The sequence below is a fragment of the Drosophila albomicans genome, chromosome 2L (genome assembly GCF_009650485.2).
Source record: "Drosophila albomicans strain 15112-1751.03 chromosome 2L, ASM965048v2, whole genome shotgun sequence".
Taxonomy (NCBI): Eukaryota; Metazoa; Arthropoda; class Insecta; order Diptera; family Drosophilidae; genus Drosophila; species Drosophila albomicans.
This window is the reverse complement of record NC_047628.2, coordinates 10,462,940-10,480,574: the sequence shown is the minus strand read 5'-3', so window position 1 is coordinate 10,480,574 and position 17,635 is coordinate 10,462,940. Positions and strand designations below refer to the sequence as shown.

General features: G+C 37.5%; 4 protein-coding genes across 5 annotated transcripts in view; 2 read left to right on the top strand and 2 right to left on the bottom strand.

The window, feature by feature from the left end:
• Positions 1 to 6,957, bottom strand: part of LOC117564511 (uncharacterized) — an 81,245-nt gene extending 74,288 nt beyond the window's left edge. Inside the window, exon 1 of the mRNA XM_034243330.2 lies at positions 6,826 to 6,957. The gene's annotated coding sequence lies outside the window, so the exon portion shown is untranslated. The remainder of the gene's footprint in view (positions 1 to 6,825) is intronic.
• LOC117564519 (uncharacterized) lies at positions 90 to 1,611 on the top strand. The gene is made up of 3 exons (XM_034243338.2): positions 90 to 526; positions 591 to 759; positions 814 to 1,611. The coding sequence occupies exons 1-3, from the start codon at positions 153 to 155 to the stop codon at positions 1,543 to 1,545; spliced, it is 1,275 nt and encodes a 424-aa protein (XP_034099229.2). The 5' UTR covers positions 90 to 152; the 3' UTR covers positions 1,546 to 1,611.
• On the top strand, positions 4,944 to 6,920 carry LOC117564518 (uncharacterized). The gene is made up of 3 exons (XM_034243337.2): positions 4,944 to 5,369; positions 5,860 to 6,028; positions 6,089 to 6,920. Exons 1-3 carry the CDS (start codon positions 4,984 to 4,986, stop codon positions 6,806 to 6,808), a joined length of 1,275 nt encoding a protein of 424 aa, XP_034099228.2. The 5' UTR covers positions 4,944 to 4,983; the 3' UTR covers positions 6,809 to 6,920.
• Positions 6,958 to 7,581: 624 nt separating the features above from the next.
• On the bottom strand, positions 7,582 to 17,504 carry LOC117563916 (NADPH--cytochrome P450 reductase). 2 transcript variants are annotated; one of them, XM_034242479.2, is made up of 6 exons: positions 16,993 to 17,504; positions 12,367 to 12,568; positions 11,348 to 11,690; positions 9,802 to 9,926; positions 8,361 to 9,614; positions 7,582 to 8,293 (listed from the first exon to the last, which is right to left on the bottom strand). In XM_034242479.2, exons 2-6 carry the CDS (start codon positions 12,543 to 12,545, stop codon positions 8,149 to 8,151), a joined length of 2,046 nt encoding a protein of 681 aa, XP_034098370.2. In that variant the 5' UTR covers positions 12,546 to 12,568; positions 16,993 to 17,504; the 3' UTR covers positions 7,582 to 8,148. The 2 variants fall into 2 exon arrangements, with proteins under 2 accessions (XP_034098370.2, XP_034098371.2); XM_034242480.2 differs by lacking the exon at positions 16,993 to 17,504 and adding an exon at positions 13,001 to 13,020.
• Positions 17,505 to 17,635: the final 131 nt, after the last annotated feature.

The following is a 17,635-nucleotide window of genomic DNA, read 5'->3' as shown; positions in this document are numbered from 1 at the left end:
CTTGGTACCTGTCACAGAAGAGAGAGCCAAACAGTAGATGAAATCGCGACAACATTCATAAAAATCCCCAAAAACAAACTAATTCGCGTATAAAACAGCGCGTCTCTAGCACTAATCAAGGTAGTCGCAATCGCACAAACCAAACCGTCGCAATGGTCGTAGTTAAAAATGAGCAAAACATCTCAGTGCCCGAGTACTTGAACGAAGGATTCTTCGTGGATGCCCTAGAGAAGGGGTTGCGGGAATCAAAAGTGACGCTTCATGAGATTAACTTCGAGTGGGGCAGCAACCCGGGAGATAATTACTGCTCAGCTATCTACCGAGTGCTGTTGAACTTTGCTCGCTGGGCTGACGGCAAAGAGTTAACGGAAAGGGAAAACTTATCCTTGATTGTGAAAACTATTCCCATCTCGAAGGAAACTCAGTTCCTCGAGGATGTAAAAGTGTTTATCAAAGAGAAGCAAACCTATACGGACATTTTGCCACGCTTGGATATTCTAAGCGATGGCAGCAAATTTGGCGCCAAGTGAGTGAATAGTGAAAAAGATAGAGAGAAAGCAAGAAACTTATAAATATGAACTTGCTTCTAGATATTATCATTCTATAACGAAACCCGTGCAAACAATTGTGTTCAATGATCTGAAAGTCGATGGCTTTAAAGTTGCTTCTCGCGAAGCAGGTTTGGATTGGAATCATGCCTCATTGGTTCTCCAGCAGCTGGCCAAATTCCATGCCACCTCCATGGTGCTGGCACAGAAGGTAAGTTCATTTCATACAACAAAGTACTAGTTCTATATTCTATGACCTTTTCAGGATCCGGAAATAGTTAGGCATTATCATAGCGGCATGCTTAGTGAAGAGACCTTGTTGAAGAGCGATACCTATGACAACATGTTCAATGGTTTGCTCAAGGGTCTCATTCAAGCCACTAGTAAATGGCCAGGCTATGAGAAGATTACAAAGGATTTGCAACGCTTGTCGGACGACTTCAGAAACATTTTGGTGAAGGCAGCCAAACAGCAGCCAGATGACCGTTATGTGGTTCTCAATCATGGCGATATGTGGACCAATAACTTTATGTACGCCTATGATGACAAGTCGAAGCCAGAGACTCCAACTCGAGCTATTTTTGTGGACTTTCAACTTCCCTTCTTCGGCAGTCCAGGCTGCGATTTGAACTTCTTCTTGAATACCAGCATCAAGCTGGATCTCAACAAGAATCGTCGTGAGGAACTCATCAAGGTCTATTATCAGGCATTCAAGGAGGCCTTGGAATATGCACGTTACGAGAAGATTCCCAGCTATGAGGATTTACTTTGGGAGCTGAGGAATCGTGAGATTTTTGGAATGTTCGGTTTATTCGCCTTTTTGCCTATGGTGACAATCCCCAAGGAGTTGGCTGCGGACAGTACAATTGAGAATATGAACAACGAGGCTTTCAAAGCTAAGAGAATGGAAGCAATCTTCTCACAACAATTTCTCATCGATTATCTCAAATGGGCGTTGACACGTGCCGATGAAGTGGGCGTTTTTAATGATTACTAAACTGAAGTTTCTAAAAGTATTACAAAAAATTTAGGCAACTGAGCAATGCAATTGTAAAGCTGTTCAGCTGCCTAGACACAAAGAGATAGAGATTGCTAATTACTATATCGTGAATTTGGCTTTTTATAGAGCAGAGTTCAATTAAAATGATCTAACGTACATAAATGTGTTTTGTTCAATCAATATACATAATATACTTTTCAATTCAAGACCATATTTCTAGCAAGAAATGGAATTTATTTTAAACCTTCTTGCTATGTCAAATATATTTACAATTATACATAATATCTAGTTAAAATTTAATAAATTTATAAATTATTTTTAACATTTTGATGATTTGGCACTTATTTTTATGGAGAGATGATAAACTGGATTGCAAATAATATGCAATTACATTGTGTAGATTTTGAGTTCTTTAAAAGAAGCCACAGCTAATCCAGCATCGAGCCACCGAATTAATTTCTATTAAGGCAATCAAAACGCATACAGATGCACTCAATTAAAAATCAAAGCGCCCAGTTTCCTCGCCCATCTGATTCACAGTCAAAGGTAATGAGGTAATTGTGGTATTCATTTTAGTACCGGTCAAATGTATTGGTATATTTTGATACCTTAAGTGTCATCATTTTTGTACCGTATTGAGTACTCTCAACTAAAACTTTCACTTACTCTCAACTGTTTATAATGATCTGCTCTAAACATTGTTACTCAATAACACAATCTGCTGACCATTTTGATAAACAAGCGAGTCCTGAAGGCAGTTTATCCACTGCGCGGTGTGTGCGATGTTCTCAATCACGACGATATTTGGGGAATGAATTTATTCTTCAGGTACGACGAACAAAACCAAATGTTAGGATTATGAGCATTATAGTTAAATATTTTAATTTTGATGTGCTTCTACTGCACTCGATAACTCATTGAAGAGCTTCAAAAATGAAGAATTCGCTAGACAGAAGGTGCAGCTCATGTTCGAGGGCAATGCACGCACTCTGAAGAGTCTTAAGTTCACTTGGAAGCGTTTAGATGACTTTCATATGTTAAAAGACCAACATTCATTTGAATCTCGTAGTTGTCGTAGAATAACGGTTACTTACACGACATTTTTTCAAAAACAAGTAATAAAAATTACCACACATAAATTGCCCCCATTTAATTAAATGATGTTTTCAAGATTGAATGTATGTTAAAAAAGAAGTTGTCATTGTCAATGCTATCGCATGATTTGAGTGGCATCATGTAAAATCTTTTTAGAATCACACATCAGCACTAAAGAAGATAAGTTCTCTGACTATCTTTGGACACAATAATCACAAGTAAACAGTGAATTTACATTTAAACATTTATATAAGAAACAGCACGTGTGTCCTACTCTAGAGTATTTTTGCTGTATATCGTATAACATAAGTTTAAGTACATACTATCAAAATATCATAAACATTTAACAAATGTAAGTTCTGTTCGGTTTATTTTTATAGTATTTAACTGCTAGTAAACATTTTAGCGTATATCTCTCTCTATCTGTAAAGCTTATTATTTTTGCAAAGCACTAAAATGTGATTGTAATTAACTTGGGAGACTTAAAAATTGTTTACAAAAATACATTCGAAGCCCCTGCAAAGAAAAACAAGTCATATAGTTGCAGTCAAGTTTAAACTATAATAGACCTGTTACTTTTTATTTGTTTAACCCATGTTTTTTAACCAAAAATGAATTTTCAACCAAATTTTTGACAATTATCATAAAATTTACAGAATGGTTTCTTTGTATTGTTTAGAAATAACCGATATATAAATTGCCAATGTCGTAATATTACATTTGGATAAGCTCAATTTCTACAAACAAGAATGAAAGCTACAGTCGAGTGTGCTTGACTGTGAGATACCTGATACATAATTTGAATGGAAGTAAATCAGCAAATTTCTATTCCTAAAACATGACGAATATATTGAAAAATACTTAAATATTATATTACATTTAAAATAATGATAGAGCACACAATATAAGAGATCGACAACCAAAGTAATTAAGACCCGACAGCAGCAGCAGTTTTTTGTCATATAAAATTATTTCTTAAATACCTTCTACAATTTTTATCTGATCGCAAAGTAATCATGAATCATACAGACTATAGTTACGATTGTATATACCAAAAATAGTAACTCTAGCCTCAATCCACCAAAAATGTATAGGATTATAGTCTTTAAGATCCAATGGTTCATAAGGACAAACGGACAGACGGACATGACTATATCGCCTCGGCTGTTGACACCGATCAAAAATACTTATACTTTATGGGGCCGGAGATGCCTCCTTCTACCTGTTCCATACATTTGCTGGACGCACAAAGTCGTGTACCCTTAGGGTACGTCGTGTAAACTTAGAGCCCGCAAATGAAAACTGTAATCTGTATATAAGTAAAGCTTCTCTGTTATCGTTCCTCATTTGCAGTTATATTTATTGATTGTGTTAAACATGTACAAAATTGCATGGGATTTGAAAAGTATGTGGGTGCATCAAACAGGCGTGATAATTTCGATGAATTCCAACCCAAGTTATCAGCCAATAAATGTATTTTATTGCGCATTTGCCATGTTTCATTAATTTGAAACATGTTCGCATATATGTACATATATAAATGACCACCTCATTGACTAGTAATAAAGGTGTCTCATTTGTTTTTAATAGTTTCAAACAGACTTTTTAATCTGCTCGGCAATTCATCTATGGCGTGAGAAATCGAATTTAATATAATTAAAAATAATTGCAGCAACGGATTTTGAGCTTGAGGTGTTCAAACAAAACAAACGTGAGGGAAATTTAGATAATCCCCAATAGCAATTAGTCGAGAAGAACCGGAAAGTCGAAGTCTAAACACGCCTGAGAGAGATAGAGAAACATGTGGGTCATTTGTGGATGACAGACTCTGAATAAACTAGCTGATTCAGCATGAAAATACTAAGCAAAACAAAACGCGAAACACTTACGGAAAGATAGAGAGAATAGAGAACTAGAATTCATGGCTTATCAGAGAACTACTAGAATGACAGACAAGTAACTATGCCTGTATTAATAAAAAGTGGGTGGACCTTGTGAGGTAATTTTCGACTTAACAAGTTGCCGCTATAACATCGTAATGAGATGTAAAACAAACCCGAGAAAAATTAAATAACTGGTTTAAAGTATTCCATGTGTGTGCGAGAAATATAAAAAATAAACAGAAAAAGGTCGCGTGTCGTTCTCTCTATCGAAAAATTAGACAAAACTTGCTGCTGTTGTCGCCTATTAAGTGAAATTATATAGTATATATATAAACTTATATATTTATTATATATGTAATTAGGTTCAATAAAAACAAATATACAGAGCGCGTCTCATATAAAATGAGAAACGCGTCGCTATCGCCTTTCAAAACCACTTGAGATCGCATCACACAACATGTGCAGTATTGTCTACGATCAGGAGCTTCAGGCAGCTCCACCCCGCCATTTGGATGCCCCCTTCTTCGAGGAGGTAGTGGAGACGGCATTGCGCACAGCTCGCATCCAACTGCTTGGCATCCACTGCAGTCTGGGCAGCAGCACCGGAGAGAACTATTGCAGTCAAATCTACCGGGTGCGCATCAAATACAGATGGGATAATAATGGAAAGAAGGCCTCACAGCAGGAGCATCAAATGTCAGTCATTGTGAAGAGTATTCCACGCATAGAATCGGTGGAGTTCATAGAGGATTTGCAGGTGTACTTAAAGGAAAAGATCACGTATTATGAGGTGCTGCCACGCCTCGAGCTGCTCATGCAGTGCAAGCGACGCTTCGGACCCAAGTGAGTCTATTTAACATCGACTCTTTACACAGATAAACCGTATGAAAAACTGAATTTTTATCTCTCAGTGGAATCTTAACTATCGCCCAATTAAATATTTAGCTGCTATTTAGAAGAAATTATAGTGTATAAACAGCTGAACTACTATCTACTAAAGCTAAATTTATTCTCGAGCTCTATTGCATAAAGCGACATAAACGACATTTATTATCATATTTTCAATTCAAGTCTTTAGTATCGCTCTGTAAGAAACAGAGAGATAGAGAAGTAAAGTCTTTAAAATCCGTTTGCTTAATCCGCCGTTATGTCTATGACGCATACTTGCTTTCATGTTTAAAATAATAACATTATTCATGTTTCTGTTGGATACATTAAGAAAGCCGAATTTAACTTAACATATAAATTTATTCGAACAATAACAAACTTCTATTTTAACTGGCACTTATAAAAACACAGTCCCTCTTTAATTTTAAGAACTTTATTTTTTTAGACTTTATCAATGCCTCAAGCTGCCGGAGAACACTTTGGTATTTGAGGATCTCAGTCAGCTGGACTATGTGATGGCCTCACGGGAAGCGGGATTAAATGAGGAACATTGTCGCCTAGTCATGGAACGTTTAGCAGAATTTCATGCGGCTTCCATGGCGCTAGCAACGCTGGTAAGCCAAAGAAAACTTCCAACTCTTACACAACTTCTTATTACAAATCTCTTCCTTAAGGACCCGCAAATCTTTGAAGCCTTTGGTGATGGCATGCTCTCACCTCATGGCTTGGCCAAGGATGATGGATTGCTGTTGCGCTTTTTCAGCGGCAATGCCAAACAGCTGCACAAAGTGGTCAACAGCTGGCCAGGATTCGAGCGCATTGCCAGCAAAATAGACAAATATCTGCAGCAACAACGTGCACACTTGGTGCGTGCCCAAGCCCCACTTGAAAAGGAAATTAAAGTGCTCAATCATGGCGATCTGTGGGTGAACAACATGCTCTTCAAATACGATCGAGTTCAACAGCCGCAGGACGTGATCTTCATCGATTTTCAGCTGAGCATTTGGGGCAGTCCAGGCATCGATTTGAATTACTTTTTCTACACTAGTCTCAGCTTGGATATTCTTAAGCACAAGCGACCCCAACTACTGAAAGTCTATCACAATCGACTGAAGGAGACACTGCTTCAGCTGGACATGAATGTTCCAGTACCCAGCTATGAGCAGCTTCTCAACGAGGTGCAGCGCAGAGAGAGCTATGGCTTCTTTGCCGCCTATGGCATACTGCCCACAGTTAGTCAAAGCAAGGCGCAAACCGCTGACAACAATTTGGAGAACTTTAAAGACGCCGACTTTGCACAGCGCAAAGTGGAACAACAATTTGAGTCGCCGCGCGTCGTTGAAACAATGCGCTATGCGTTGCCCCATTTTGAGCGTGCTGGTGTTTTTGATTAAAAATTGATGGCACTCACCTTATATTAGTTGTTGGTTATTGCACAAGCTAAGTTTAATTGTAGAAACACTTAGTTTTTAAACTCAAAATAAACTTTTCAAAGAATTACGCGCACTTTTCACACATTTGTTGGCTGATTTTTGTTTTTACCGTTGCAGTCCGCGTTGCCAACCACTTGATGTACGCAAACAGCGCTGCCACATTTGGTATTTTAAGAATCTGCGTTGCCACCTTATGCTAATAATTAAATGTGTACCATTACAAGTGGACTAAACTGTGTGTACTATTTGAGGAAGTGTACCATTTAACATTGCTAATGATTAGATGAGACAACCATCAACAAAAAAGTATTTGTTGTGAACTGGTAATAATTGACCTCAATTAAATTCTTAGAATATTAATCAGCAGTCATATATAATACATGGCATCTCTAACTTCTTATTATCAGGAAAATCTAAAGCAACTTTAAATTACGCGCCTTTTTGTACGAGTTTTGTAAATGTACTCATATGCCAAATGAAAAATAATTTGTACCATAAAAAAACGATCAACCTATTTTATTATTTGTCAATGTATTTTTAATATAAAACGACTTCCCACGGAATAATTAATTATAATTTTATATTATTCAGATTATCAGACCTTGTATGAATGCTGAATATCAATTACATACATAAAAGCGAAAATATAAGTCACCGAGTACACAAACAAATAAGTTTAAATAAAAAGATCTTTCATTTATTCAATAATATTTATTGCAAAATAATTCACATTATTATTTCGTTCATGTGTCTTGATAAAGAATACAATTTCATGTGGGTCTAAAATTGCACAATATTGTCTCATTTGTTTTTTGTTGAAATCACCATAGAAAATACGCAATTCAAATGAAAATGCTGCGTAAGAAGTAAAAGCTCTTCAAGTCAATTGCATACATACAAAAAAATGCTACTTAGATTAATTACAAACATCATCAAATATCATCATAGTTCACATCAATCGAATTACTTTCGCACAACATTGATTCAAGGCATATTACAATCATCAATAATCAATCAATTTAACACTAAAATTAGGTATAATCATTTTACTTAAACGCTGTTTGTTGAACCGCAGCTGAAGTTCCCAAACCGAATTTCTTTTGTGTGGTATAGTATTGTATGTATATGTAATTTAATTTATATAGCTTAATTAACTAAAACTGTTACGACTTTTACGCTTATGAAAAATGTGCGGCTTCTAGTTATTCATTGCTGGGTTCCTTTGTTCCGCGACTTTTGCTGAGAGTGCTGCGATAAGCGAGGAGAAATGAAAAGGAGACTTGCTAGAGCGAGCGATGCGATTAGCTCCAGACATCGGCTGAGTAGCGTTTCTGGGCCTCCATCTTTTTCAGATACTGCACGGCATCCGCCTCGCTCATGTTGCCCTTTGTGGACAGTATTTTCGTCAGAATATTTCTGACATCCACGGCCATGTTCTTGGCATCACTGCAAGTATAGAAAGAGCAATTGAATATTAGATATTTAAAATATGTGTAATAAGATAACAACTTACCCGCAAATGTAGAAATGTCCCTTCTTCTCGCCAATCACATCCCAAATCAAATCCGCATCTTGTTCCAGCAAATGCTGCACATAAATCTTCTTCTCCTGGTCACGAGAGAACGCAGCCTTTAGCGTCAACGTGCCCTTCTTCACCCACTCGTTCAATTCGGCCTCGTAGATGTAATCTTCGCTGCGCTTGCGGCAGCCAAAGTAAAGCACCGATTCTCCCACTGTCTTGCCCTCATCGCGCAGATGCTGACGCTCCTGAATGAAGCCACGGAAGGGAGCCAAGCCAGTGCCAGGACCCACCATAATAATGGGAGTCTCGGGCTTCGTGGGCAAACGGAATTGCGATTTGCGGATGAAGACAGGCACTTTAACTTCCTCGCCGCCCTCCTTGGGCTGTTTGTGCTTCAGATATGTGGTGGCCACACCCTTGTTGGTGCGTCCGGTAGGCGTCTCGTATTCCACGAGCACAGCGGTCACATGAACATCAGTGGGATGCAGTTTAGCCGACGATGAAATCGAGTAGTAACGTGGCTGCAGACGAGGCAACAACTCGCACACATGATCCAGTGGCGCCTTGCACGACTTGATGTCCTCCAAGATGTGCACAACATTGCGGCACGCATCCTGAATCCAGCTCTGATACTTCTCCTTGCCCTCCGGGGCTAAGGAGGCCATGCTGCGCAACAGCTGCTTCTCCGTCTCATCCGTGCAGTACTCAGCCAACTCCTTCAAGATGTGAGTACGTGGAATGGCAGTTATCTCCAAATAATGTGTGAGGGCGGTGCGATAAGTGGTGGGGCAAGGGAACGGATGCTTCTTGCTGCTGTCGGTATCGGTGTTGATCAGCGAGAACACTGTATCCAGATCGGCATTGCACAATTGTCCTAGTTTCTCGACTAGCGACTTGTCGTTGACTGGGTACAGCGCTACATGATCACCGGCATCGTAACGCATCTTGGAGCCATCAATGTTCAATTCGATGTGCATGCACGAACGACCGCCGCCCTTATGCAGCTCGCGATTGACACGAATGGGCGCCAGGAAGGGATTCTTGGCATCGAAGGGGGGTCGTTGATTCTCCATGGAATGCAGACGGGCAATTTCACCAGTGTAAATGCGATCGGGCTGCACATCGGGTTGTTCCTGCAGGCGATATTGACGGATGAGCACCTCTTCACCACTGCCCTCGATGCCGAAGTGATCGCAGACTGCGGGCCAAAAGCGATCTTTCCATGTAATGAAGTCATCCTCAATGCTAGTAAAGAGATTTGTAAGTTAGTACATAAAGTACAGGTAAGTACTTCATACAGTAATGTCGATAATTGAACGAAATTAAATACGGTGTATTGTGTAGTTCAGATAAATATCATATGATCGTTGTTAAAATTGCAGTGTACAAAATAAGAGTGCAATTATCGACATTATACTGTAATTACACTTACTTGGCATCATCATCACCCAATCCGAGTTCAAAGACGCGATTGGCGCCCAACTCTTCCAGACGCTTATCTACGTAGATGGCGACTTTGTTGTAGTGCTCATAAGTTTTGTTGCCCAGACCAAAGACCTGCAAAATACGGAAACAATAACAATGAAATTCGTTGTAAAAACAATAATACACAAATTCCAGCAGCTCATCATAATGTGATCTATTACCCCATACTGGGCTTGCGTTTTGCTATTTATGCGTTTTGTTGCTTTATTACATAAATTATTTAACAGTCAGTTCAAAGTGCGCGCCACCGTAGACTGACAGCGACGCGTGCCAAGGCCAACTGCGACGCCGGCGCCGCAGCTGATGCCGGCAAACGTGTTCAGCATTGCTGCCACCCAGTTTTTTTTTTTCGTCGCAGCAGCAGATGTACTGTGTGTTTTCATTCAACATTTCGAATTATTGTAATTATCAGTATTTCGCATCGCAGACTGACAGCGAAACAATAACAATGATAGTAAACAATATTGCGCAACAGTTTGCGTTTTAATATCACAGCTGTTACGTGACAACAGTGTGACCAGTTAACATGGCACACGCAGCTGGTAACCACATAACAGTGATGCTTAACAGCATCAGCGGATGTTGTGACGTCATAAATCTCATTTACATGCTGGTAACGTCACCGTGTGCGTAAATTGTAAATTATAAACAAATCATAGGAAACAAACTATATTTTGAATAATGTGGGTATTTATATGTAATTAAATATTAATTTGAATTCACTATAGATTTGCATTTCTATACTATATTACTATTGTATATACTATTGTATTACATCTAAAAGAAGGGTCTCTGACAGTTTAATAGGCACTCCTACAGCTTGCTAGATTATCGACTGGCTAATTACTAAATAGCCAGTCCACCATTACCTATCTTGATTAAATCAAGTCGAGATAAATTAAAATGGAATTTTGCTTTTTATGTCAATTATAATATACCACAACACATAGGGTATTAACTAGTTGAAATAACTCTCCTCCAATAATAATAATTACTAAATAGCCCGTCTAGTCGTTTATCTATACATTCTTAAACATTTTTAAAACGTGCTACAAATCGAGTATAACGATGATAAGTTTCGTCTATATTATTGACTCTATAAATACATACATATATACTGTAATCTACTACAAATGCCCTCCAAGCTTGAGTGAGCATATTACTATACGCTTGACAGTTTTCGCTTCCTGGTATCAATAATAGCTAACGGAAAAATTACTCATTTCGTATCAGTTATTGATTTATCTATTACATATTATTGAGAATTTGATTGTTTATAAAATACTCGTCGGCCGAAAAATAAAAATGTTAGGCTAATTACACTGGCGACATGAATCTACAATAACACAATAGATAATACAATCTGCCTATCGACAAGCCAATGTTTGATAAGAACCCCAATAGGCGAAACAGCCTGATTCGAAGGCCATGTGTTAAAGTACTTATCAGTTATTTGGTATATGTTTGAACTATGCATATGTGTTTAAACTTACCGCATAATTAAGACCCGATAGATCAACATCGCCGTTGGTAATCCATTCGTAGAACTCCATGGCATTATCGGTGGGATCACCCTCGCCATAGGTGGCCAGACAGAAGACGGCCAAAGAGTTCTCAATGTCCTTAAGCTGCAGCAATTCCTCCATATCGCATTCCTCGGGATCGGCAACCATACCCTTTAGACGATAACGAATACCCTCCTTGGCCAGACGACCAGCGAATTCCTCGCCTGTGCCCGTCTGTGAGCCATAGAACACAACCAAGCTGCGGCCAGAGGCTTTCAATTTCTTGATGAACGAATTGTCCGTCGCCGTCGTAGTGCTGACTGTGGTGGGCCTAAAAACATAGAAATTATGGTTATTAATAGCTGTTGACTAATAGAAATGGTATTCGATGGCAGTACTGTCAAGTTAGCTATAAGATATGAATTTAACGGCTAGCGGGAAATATATTGTACATTAAAGTGCAATACTAAAAAATATAAATTTTCAATTCTTAATCGCAACGAAGTTTACAAATTCCAACATACTCATTTTTAGTTGGCAAGAAAACTTTCTAAAAATATGATTATATGGTATGACATTAAAAAGAAAATTATTAATTTAAAATCACTTTAAAAAAAAATTGTTAATTTAAAATCACTTTAAATGTTCTGTATTTCAACTCTAACTAAAATGTAGTTTAAAAATGCCAGATATACTCAAAATATATTTTTTCGAAATAGTGTAGTAAGAAGATTTCAAAATATCACAATGTTGCATTACTTTCATCAAACTTAAATGAAAAATTAAGAGTCTACGTCTTAAAAAGTCATTATGACACATCACTTTCATCGATTATTTAAATCTAATCACCTTTAATAGTTTATTACAAATCGAAGCTATAGCTCTAACGATGATCTTGCTGATCTGAACACTTATACAAATTTTTGCGATTAAAATAAAAGGAGTAATAGCCTTTTATCTATTAGCATTTATAGCTCTTTTGACAGCACTGTTGGTCAGTTACTTACTGTATCGAATAGCTGCGCACAGGTTCCTCCTCCTTCTTGCGGCTGCGCAGGAAATAAAAGGCGGCGCCGCCGATCAGCACTGCCAGCAGTGCTATATCGAGTAATCCCAGGAAGGGTTCATCTCCGCTAGCGGCAGCTGCTGCCGCTACTCCATCGACTGGGAGCTGCTCACTGGCCATGGTTTAAGCTGTGTGTGTATTGACTGAAAGAAAAGCGAAAATCGTTTAGAATGAATTTTTTGAATACACTTTACACGCACGCACGAGTACGAAGAAATAAAGCCCCAATCGCTGGGGTAGAAGGGTTGTTTGTTAGACGCAAAGAGGGGACAATTTGCATATGACACTTTGAACACACCACACACATTTAATGTATGCCACGTAAGCTAGCAATGTGATCACTGATCACATAGAACTCCCTAGAGTACAGTCTATGGCGACTATTTAGCATGCGATCGACCGGAGGCGCCTAACGGCACTATTGAGCTTCCGCACTTGTTCTAACGGTACACTCACAATCTCTCTCTTTCGCACTCGTGCTCTCAGCTGACATTGACACTGTAATTCGTTTTAAATTACTTTCGCCTTGCGAATTCAAGCTACAATTAATGCTTGAGTATATTTTTGTTGCTTACGTCTTTTCACTTTGCGTTTCAATTAACAATTGTATTTAATTCGCGTTAAAAAATGCCGCTCACCTCAACGTCTGCTCGCATTAACAGCGCGCTGTTAACTAACAGCTGCGACAATTGCTGCGAACAATTTTATGCCCGCCCAGCAAACCAAACGCATTGATAACATTATCAGTCAGGCAACTGCAAAAAAACACTATCAACGCTACGAGTACAGCAACAACTAGTGTTTATCAATTGATAAGCTTCGCTTTTTCAATTGAAATGATGAAAATGTTTAACGCCTTTTGGCAATACTCAGCTAACCGTGCGTAAACAAAAAAACAGTCTTTGGTCAACGTGCATTCTATTTCTATTATATTTAAGTTTTGTTTATATTGTTTGTTCCCTAACCTTTTATTTATCGCAAGTGGCGCGTGTCATCTAGACCCCCGAAAATGAAAATCATACATATGTATGCCTTTAGTCATATTTATATACCCTTTCAAACAGTTGTATAGATTGGTGAAGTATTTTCGACCAAGCTGATGAAATATGAATGAGTAATTGCTAAGATTACTTCATTTATCTGTCGTTGCTCCTAGTTTATTGTGATAACTCTCTACTATGCTCTAATTCATGACAATAATGAAATAATGAAAGCTTCTAAGAATAAAAAAAAAAACCAAAAAAAAAAAAAAAAACTATTGGTTTTAAACTATGAAATATAGTCGACAATATATCAACATGTATACAACAAAATTTTTCATATATACCAATATCGGAACTCTAGCTTTAAAATACGCTTGTTATTCGATTTTTTTGATTTGCGGGGGCGGAAGTGGGCGTGGCAAAAATTTTTGATCTGCGTGCAAACATAACAAATGCTGTCAAAAAAAAATTATAGCTCTATCTTATAGTCTCTGAGATCCAGTGTTTAGAATAGTAAAGTTAAAAATATAATTCTATTTCCCAACTGAACCTTTTTACATGAACACATTAAAGATTAAACTATAGACAAATTTTAATCGCTTTTTAAATATGCTTGTTTACCTAAATAAATATATTTTAACCTACATTTGTGAATTATTTAAATTTATAAAAATTAATGGTCAGTCTTTATTTTCAATTTTAGATATTTTTCATTTTGTATTAAATTTTGTTCTAAAAACAGTCTAATTGTACAGGTTGTATTAAATTTTGCTACCTAAATTGATCGTTTCTGATATAGAAATATTCAAGATTAATTTGAATTAATATTTGTTTTGCCTTCCGCATTTTAAGGCAATACTAAACTTTCCTGTTTTTCCTACCTACGCCTAAAAACTCTCGAACGAGGTACTTTCCATGAGTTTGGAAAGTAATATCTAAGGAATACAAAAATACGACATCTTTGGGAAATGCGAAGATATAAAAACTAAGAAAAACAGTTTCAAAACTTAAATCACTGATCTTTGCTCTAGACATGTAGAGGGAGCTAACAGATTGTCAGTCTGTCAATCATAAAAAAACACGTTGACGTTGCACCTTGAATTCTGAGCAGGTTTTATATCGCTTCTTCTTTCTAGCGTCTGTAAAGTGTGAGTTTGTGTATGTGCGTGTGTTTCCACTAGGTGCGTTTGTATTTTGCATAGAAAATGCTCGTGCAATATTTAGTTCTTGTTGCTGTGGTCAACGAATGGCAAAAAAATAAATATTAAACATGTGACAGCAACAACAGCAACGAAGTGTATGCAAATTGATTGGATCGTTTTTATAGTGTTTTCATCGAAGTCGACATCGACGTCGACGTCTTCGTCTTCGATTGGGAAACGAAAGGTGTTCTATGTTCAGTTCGTCAAGTCGATTCAGTGACGAGTACACAAATAATGTGAATTCAACAACCACAACAGCAACAACAAGTGACAAACAGCGGAACAACTGATCGAACTTTTTAGGTCACAATTGTCCAGGCGTGTGACGCCATCGGGTTCAAAATTGGGAACTCAAAAATCGTCAGCAGTCAACCTATACCTTAGATATACGTATAAGATCGATTATATATGGTAAAGTGTCTGAATGACAAGGTCTCGTTTTATAATTAGGCGCAAAGTAAAAACACTTGCCGAAATAAGTCCGGAAATTGAATTGCATATCATTAGAATTGGATTGACTTTGAAATCTCGTTCCCCGAATTAACTTTACAATTCACAGAAACATTCTTATTCTCAGATCACAACTAATGTTCGTAATCTTCTGTCTACGTTTAAAGTTTAAGAACATTTTTGATAAGATTGCAAACTTAATAGCATAATAAAACATTGTACTTTAAAATAAAATGATTAAGTAGTAAAGTCGCATAATTAACACAACAATAAGAATATGGACACATTTAAGATAAATAATTATGGTTTTAATTTAATTGTTATGAAGCCTGATTAATCATCGAGCAGAGCGGTAGACAATAGCACGGTTAATTAAATTTGAATTTGCCCTCAAATGTTATCAAATTGGGATTCCTATACTATATGTTGTTATGAGACTATCTCGGATCTAGACAAAACAAAAAAAAAACCCCTTACACATGTGTGTAGAATAAGAAAACGCATCATGAGTGGGCGAGAATTGTGAGAACACAACAAAGCCGGTTGCCGAGGGTTTCTTATACAGTCTAGTACATACATTTGTACATCCAATCTGTTGATACTCCTCTAATTCTCTATGTGCCTACGTGTTCAAGTCGCGAGTCATTAAACTAAACACTAAGCATGACAAAGCAGTTTTTGTCTTTCAGTGCTGTTATCGCAGCGAAAAGTTGTTGCGATTTTTAAACTGTTTCTGCCACCGATGGTGGGCTAGTTAAACAGTTTGTTAGTCTAAAAACCAACTCGATAAGGCCAGTAATTATTTGGTAACACAAACATTCAGTTAGACAGTCCGTCAGTCATTCATCATACATTCACTCAACTCGCACTTGCGAACAGTCGCTATTATTTGGTTCAATGTCAAAAACGTATTTTGAGTTGGTCAATAACACGAAACGTCCAAAGTGGAAACTTCAAATTCGCAATAAGACAAATAAAAAACCGTAAATTAAAATATGAATAATACATTTTTAAAAGGGAAATCAAAGGTATCTATTATATGACGACTGTTAACAGTTCTGTTAGCCCTGTTAATGCGACGCTGTTAACAAATATCTATTATGTATTCTGATAGCAGCTGCAGTTACATATATTAAGGAGCTCTGTTAAGAAAATCAATTGTTCTCATCTGTTAGCAGTTATGTTAAGTCGCGCTGTTAAGATGTCGCTGTTAATCCTCTGCCTGTAGTTCTACGTAGTTTCGAACATTTGTAATTGCTAATTGTCTATTCTTGAAAATACGTTGTAATTACATCATCAATAAATTATTACATAAAAAAAACAATTAGAAATTAATTTTACTCTCATATTTTAATCTCAATAGAGTGCTCAGCTGTTAGTGAAAACAAAATCAGCTGAAAGCGAATCAAGTTTCTCTCAATGTAATCAAATAAGAATGTCGGAGATACGTGACTGAGATACACTCAACAATTGTGCAATGTTTTTGTAGGGTGTGCCTCTAATATTTCGCTAATAATAACAAAAGATTTTATTAAATTAAATTGCACTCAATAGAGAGCTAAAGAGAGACCAAGAGCGCAAACGAAAACGAGACCGATTGTTCAAATGTAACCTCAAATTTAACGAGCATGCAACCTGTTTAATAGGCACAGACAGTCCACTCACTCACACATGCGCAGGCAGAGCGTTAGCAACAGGTAATGAACTTTACACTCCGTCATCGTTGTAGACTGTAACATTTGTTTGTCTCTCTCGCACACACGTAGCTGACAAGCAAAGTGCGCACATACTTATGCAGCTCTTGTGAGTGTGTATATATTGATCTCTTATTGTTGCTGTAACCTTGACCATCAAATGCCGAACACACAAAATGATCAATCGGCTCAAGATAATAATGTGTAAGTGTGTGTATCTATAATGCGTAAAACTTACATTGTGTGCGTGGTGACTTTGAGAACGATCCGCAGTTGAGATGTTTGTGCATGCGCCTTATACGAATTTTGAGGATTGTTGAATTCGCTTTTTTGGGTTTTCGTTCTTCTTCGTTTACGTACACGGTTTTTTTTTGGTTTTGCGTCGACGTTGCACAAGCGAATGCGCTTAATTTGTTTTATTTAGTTTAAATGTGTGGATATGGAAGCCACGACGACGGGGACGACGACTGCAACAGTCGTATAAGCACACTTATACATACATACACATAACCATAGGCGTAGTATGTGCGTCTGGATGTGTGTGTAAATGCGTATTGAGCTAATCACTTTGTAACGCGCCTCTACTTTTGCGTTCGTACAGCTGTTGTTCGCCTCTTAAAACGCGTGTCGTTGTCTAGTTAGGGTTAAACAAATTGATGTAGTCAGCCAATCAATTGATATTTAATTTATGCTTATTTCGGCGTAATTTTTGGAAGAAAATCACGTCCGATCAGCAGCTTTAACAAAGTGATACTGTCCGCATGTTGTTATTGTTGCTCAATTGGTACTAGAGATGTAGTCTTATCGATGTCATCGATGTTTTCAAAACATCGTCAACATCAATGTTTTGACATGCCATCATCGATGTTTTGGACTGCTTC

What these genes read in the sequence shown, in the direction of transcription:
- LOC117564519 (XM_034243338.2), top strand. Translation starts at nt 153, where the DNA reads ATGGTCGTAGTTAAAAATGAGCAAAACATCTCAGTGCCCGAGTACTTG. An exon ending in GGCAGCAAATTTGGCGCCAA is followed by an intron (nt 527 to 590) that starts GTGAGTGAATAG and finishes ACTTGCTTCTAG; the next exon opens with ATATTATCATTCTATAACGA. An exon ending in CCATGGTGCTGGCACAGAAG is followed by an intron (nt 760 to 813) that starts GTAAGTTCATTT and finishes TGACCTTTTCAG; the next exon opens with GATCCGGAAATAGTTAGGCA.
- LOC117564518 (XM_034243337.2), top strand. Translation starts at nt 4,984, where the DNA reads ATGTGCAGTATTGTCTACGATCAGGAGCTTCAGGCAGCTCCACCCCGC. An exon ending in AAGCGACGCTTCGGACCCAA is followed by an intron (nt 5,370 to 5,859) that starts GTGAGTCTATTT and finishes TTATTTTTTTAG; the next exon opens with ACTTTATCAATGCCTCAAGC. An exon ending in CCATGGCGCTAGCAACGCTG is followed by an intron (nt 6,029 to 6,088) that starts GTAAGCCAAAGA and finishes CTCTTCCTTAAG; the next exon opens with GACCCGCAAATCTTTGAAGC.
- LOC117563916 (XM_034242479.2), bottom strand. Translation starts at nt 12,545, where the DNA reads ATGGCCAGTGAGCAGCTCCCAGTCGATGGAGTAGCGGCAGCAGCTGCC. An exon ending in GTGCGCAGCTATTCGATACA is followed by an intron (nt 11,691 to 12,366) that starts GTAAGTAACTGA and finishes CTATGTTTTTAG; the next exon opens with GCCCACCACAGTCAGCACTA. An exon ending in GGACATTTCTACATTTGCGG is followed by an intron (nt 8,294 to 8,360) that starts GTAAGTTGTTAT and finishes CTATACTTGCAG; the next exon opens with TGATGCCAAGAACATGGCCG.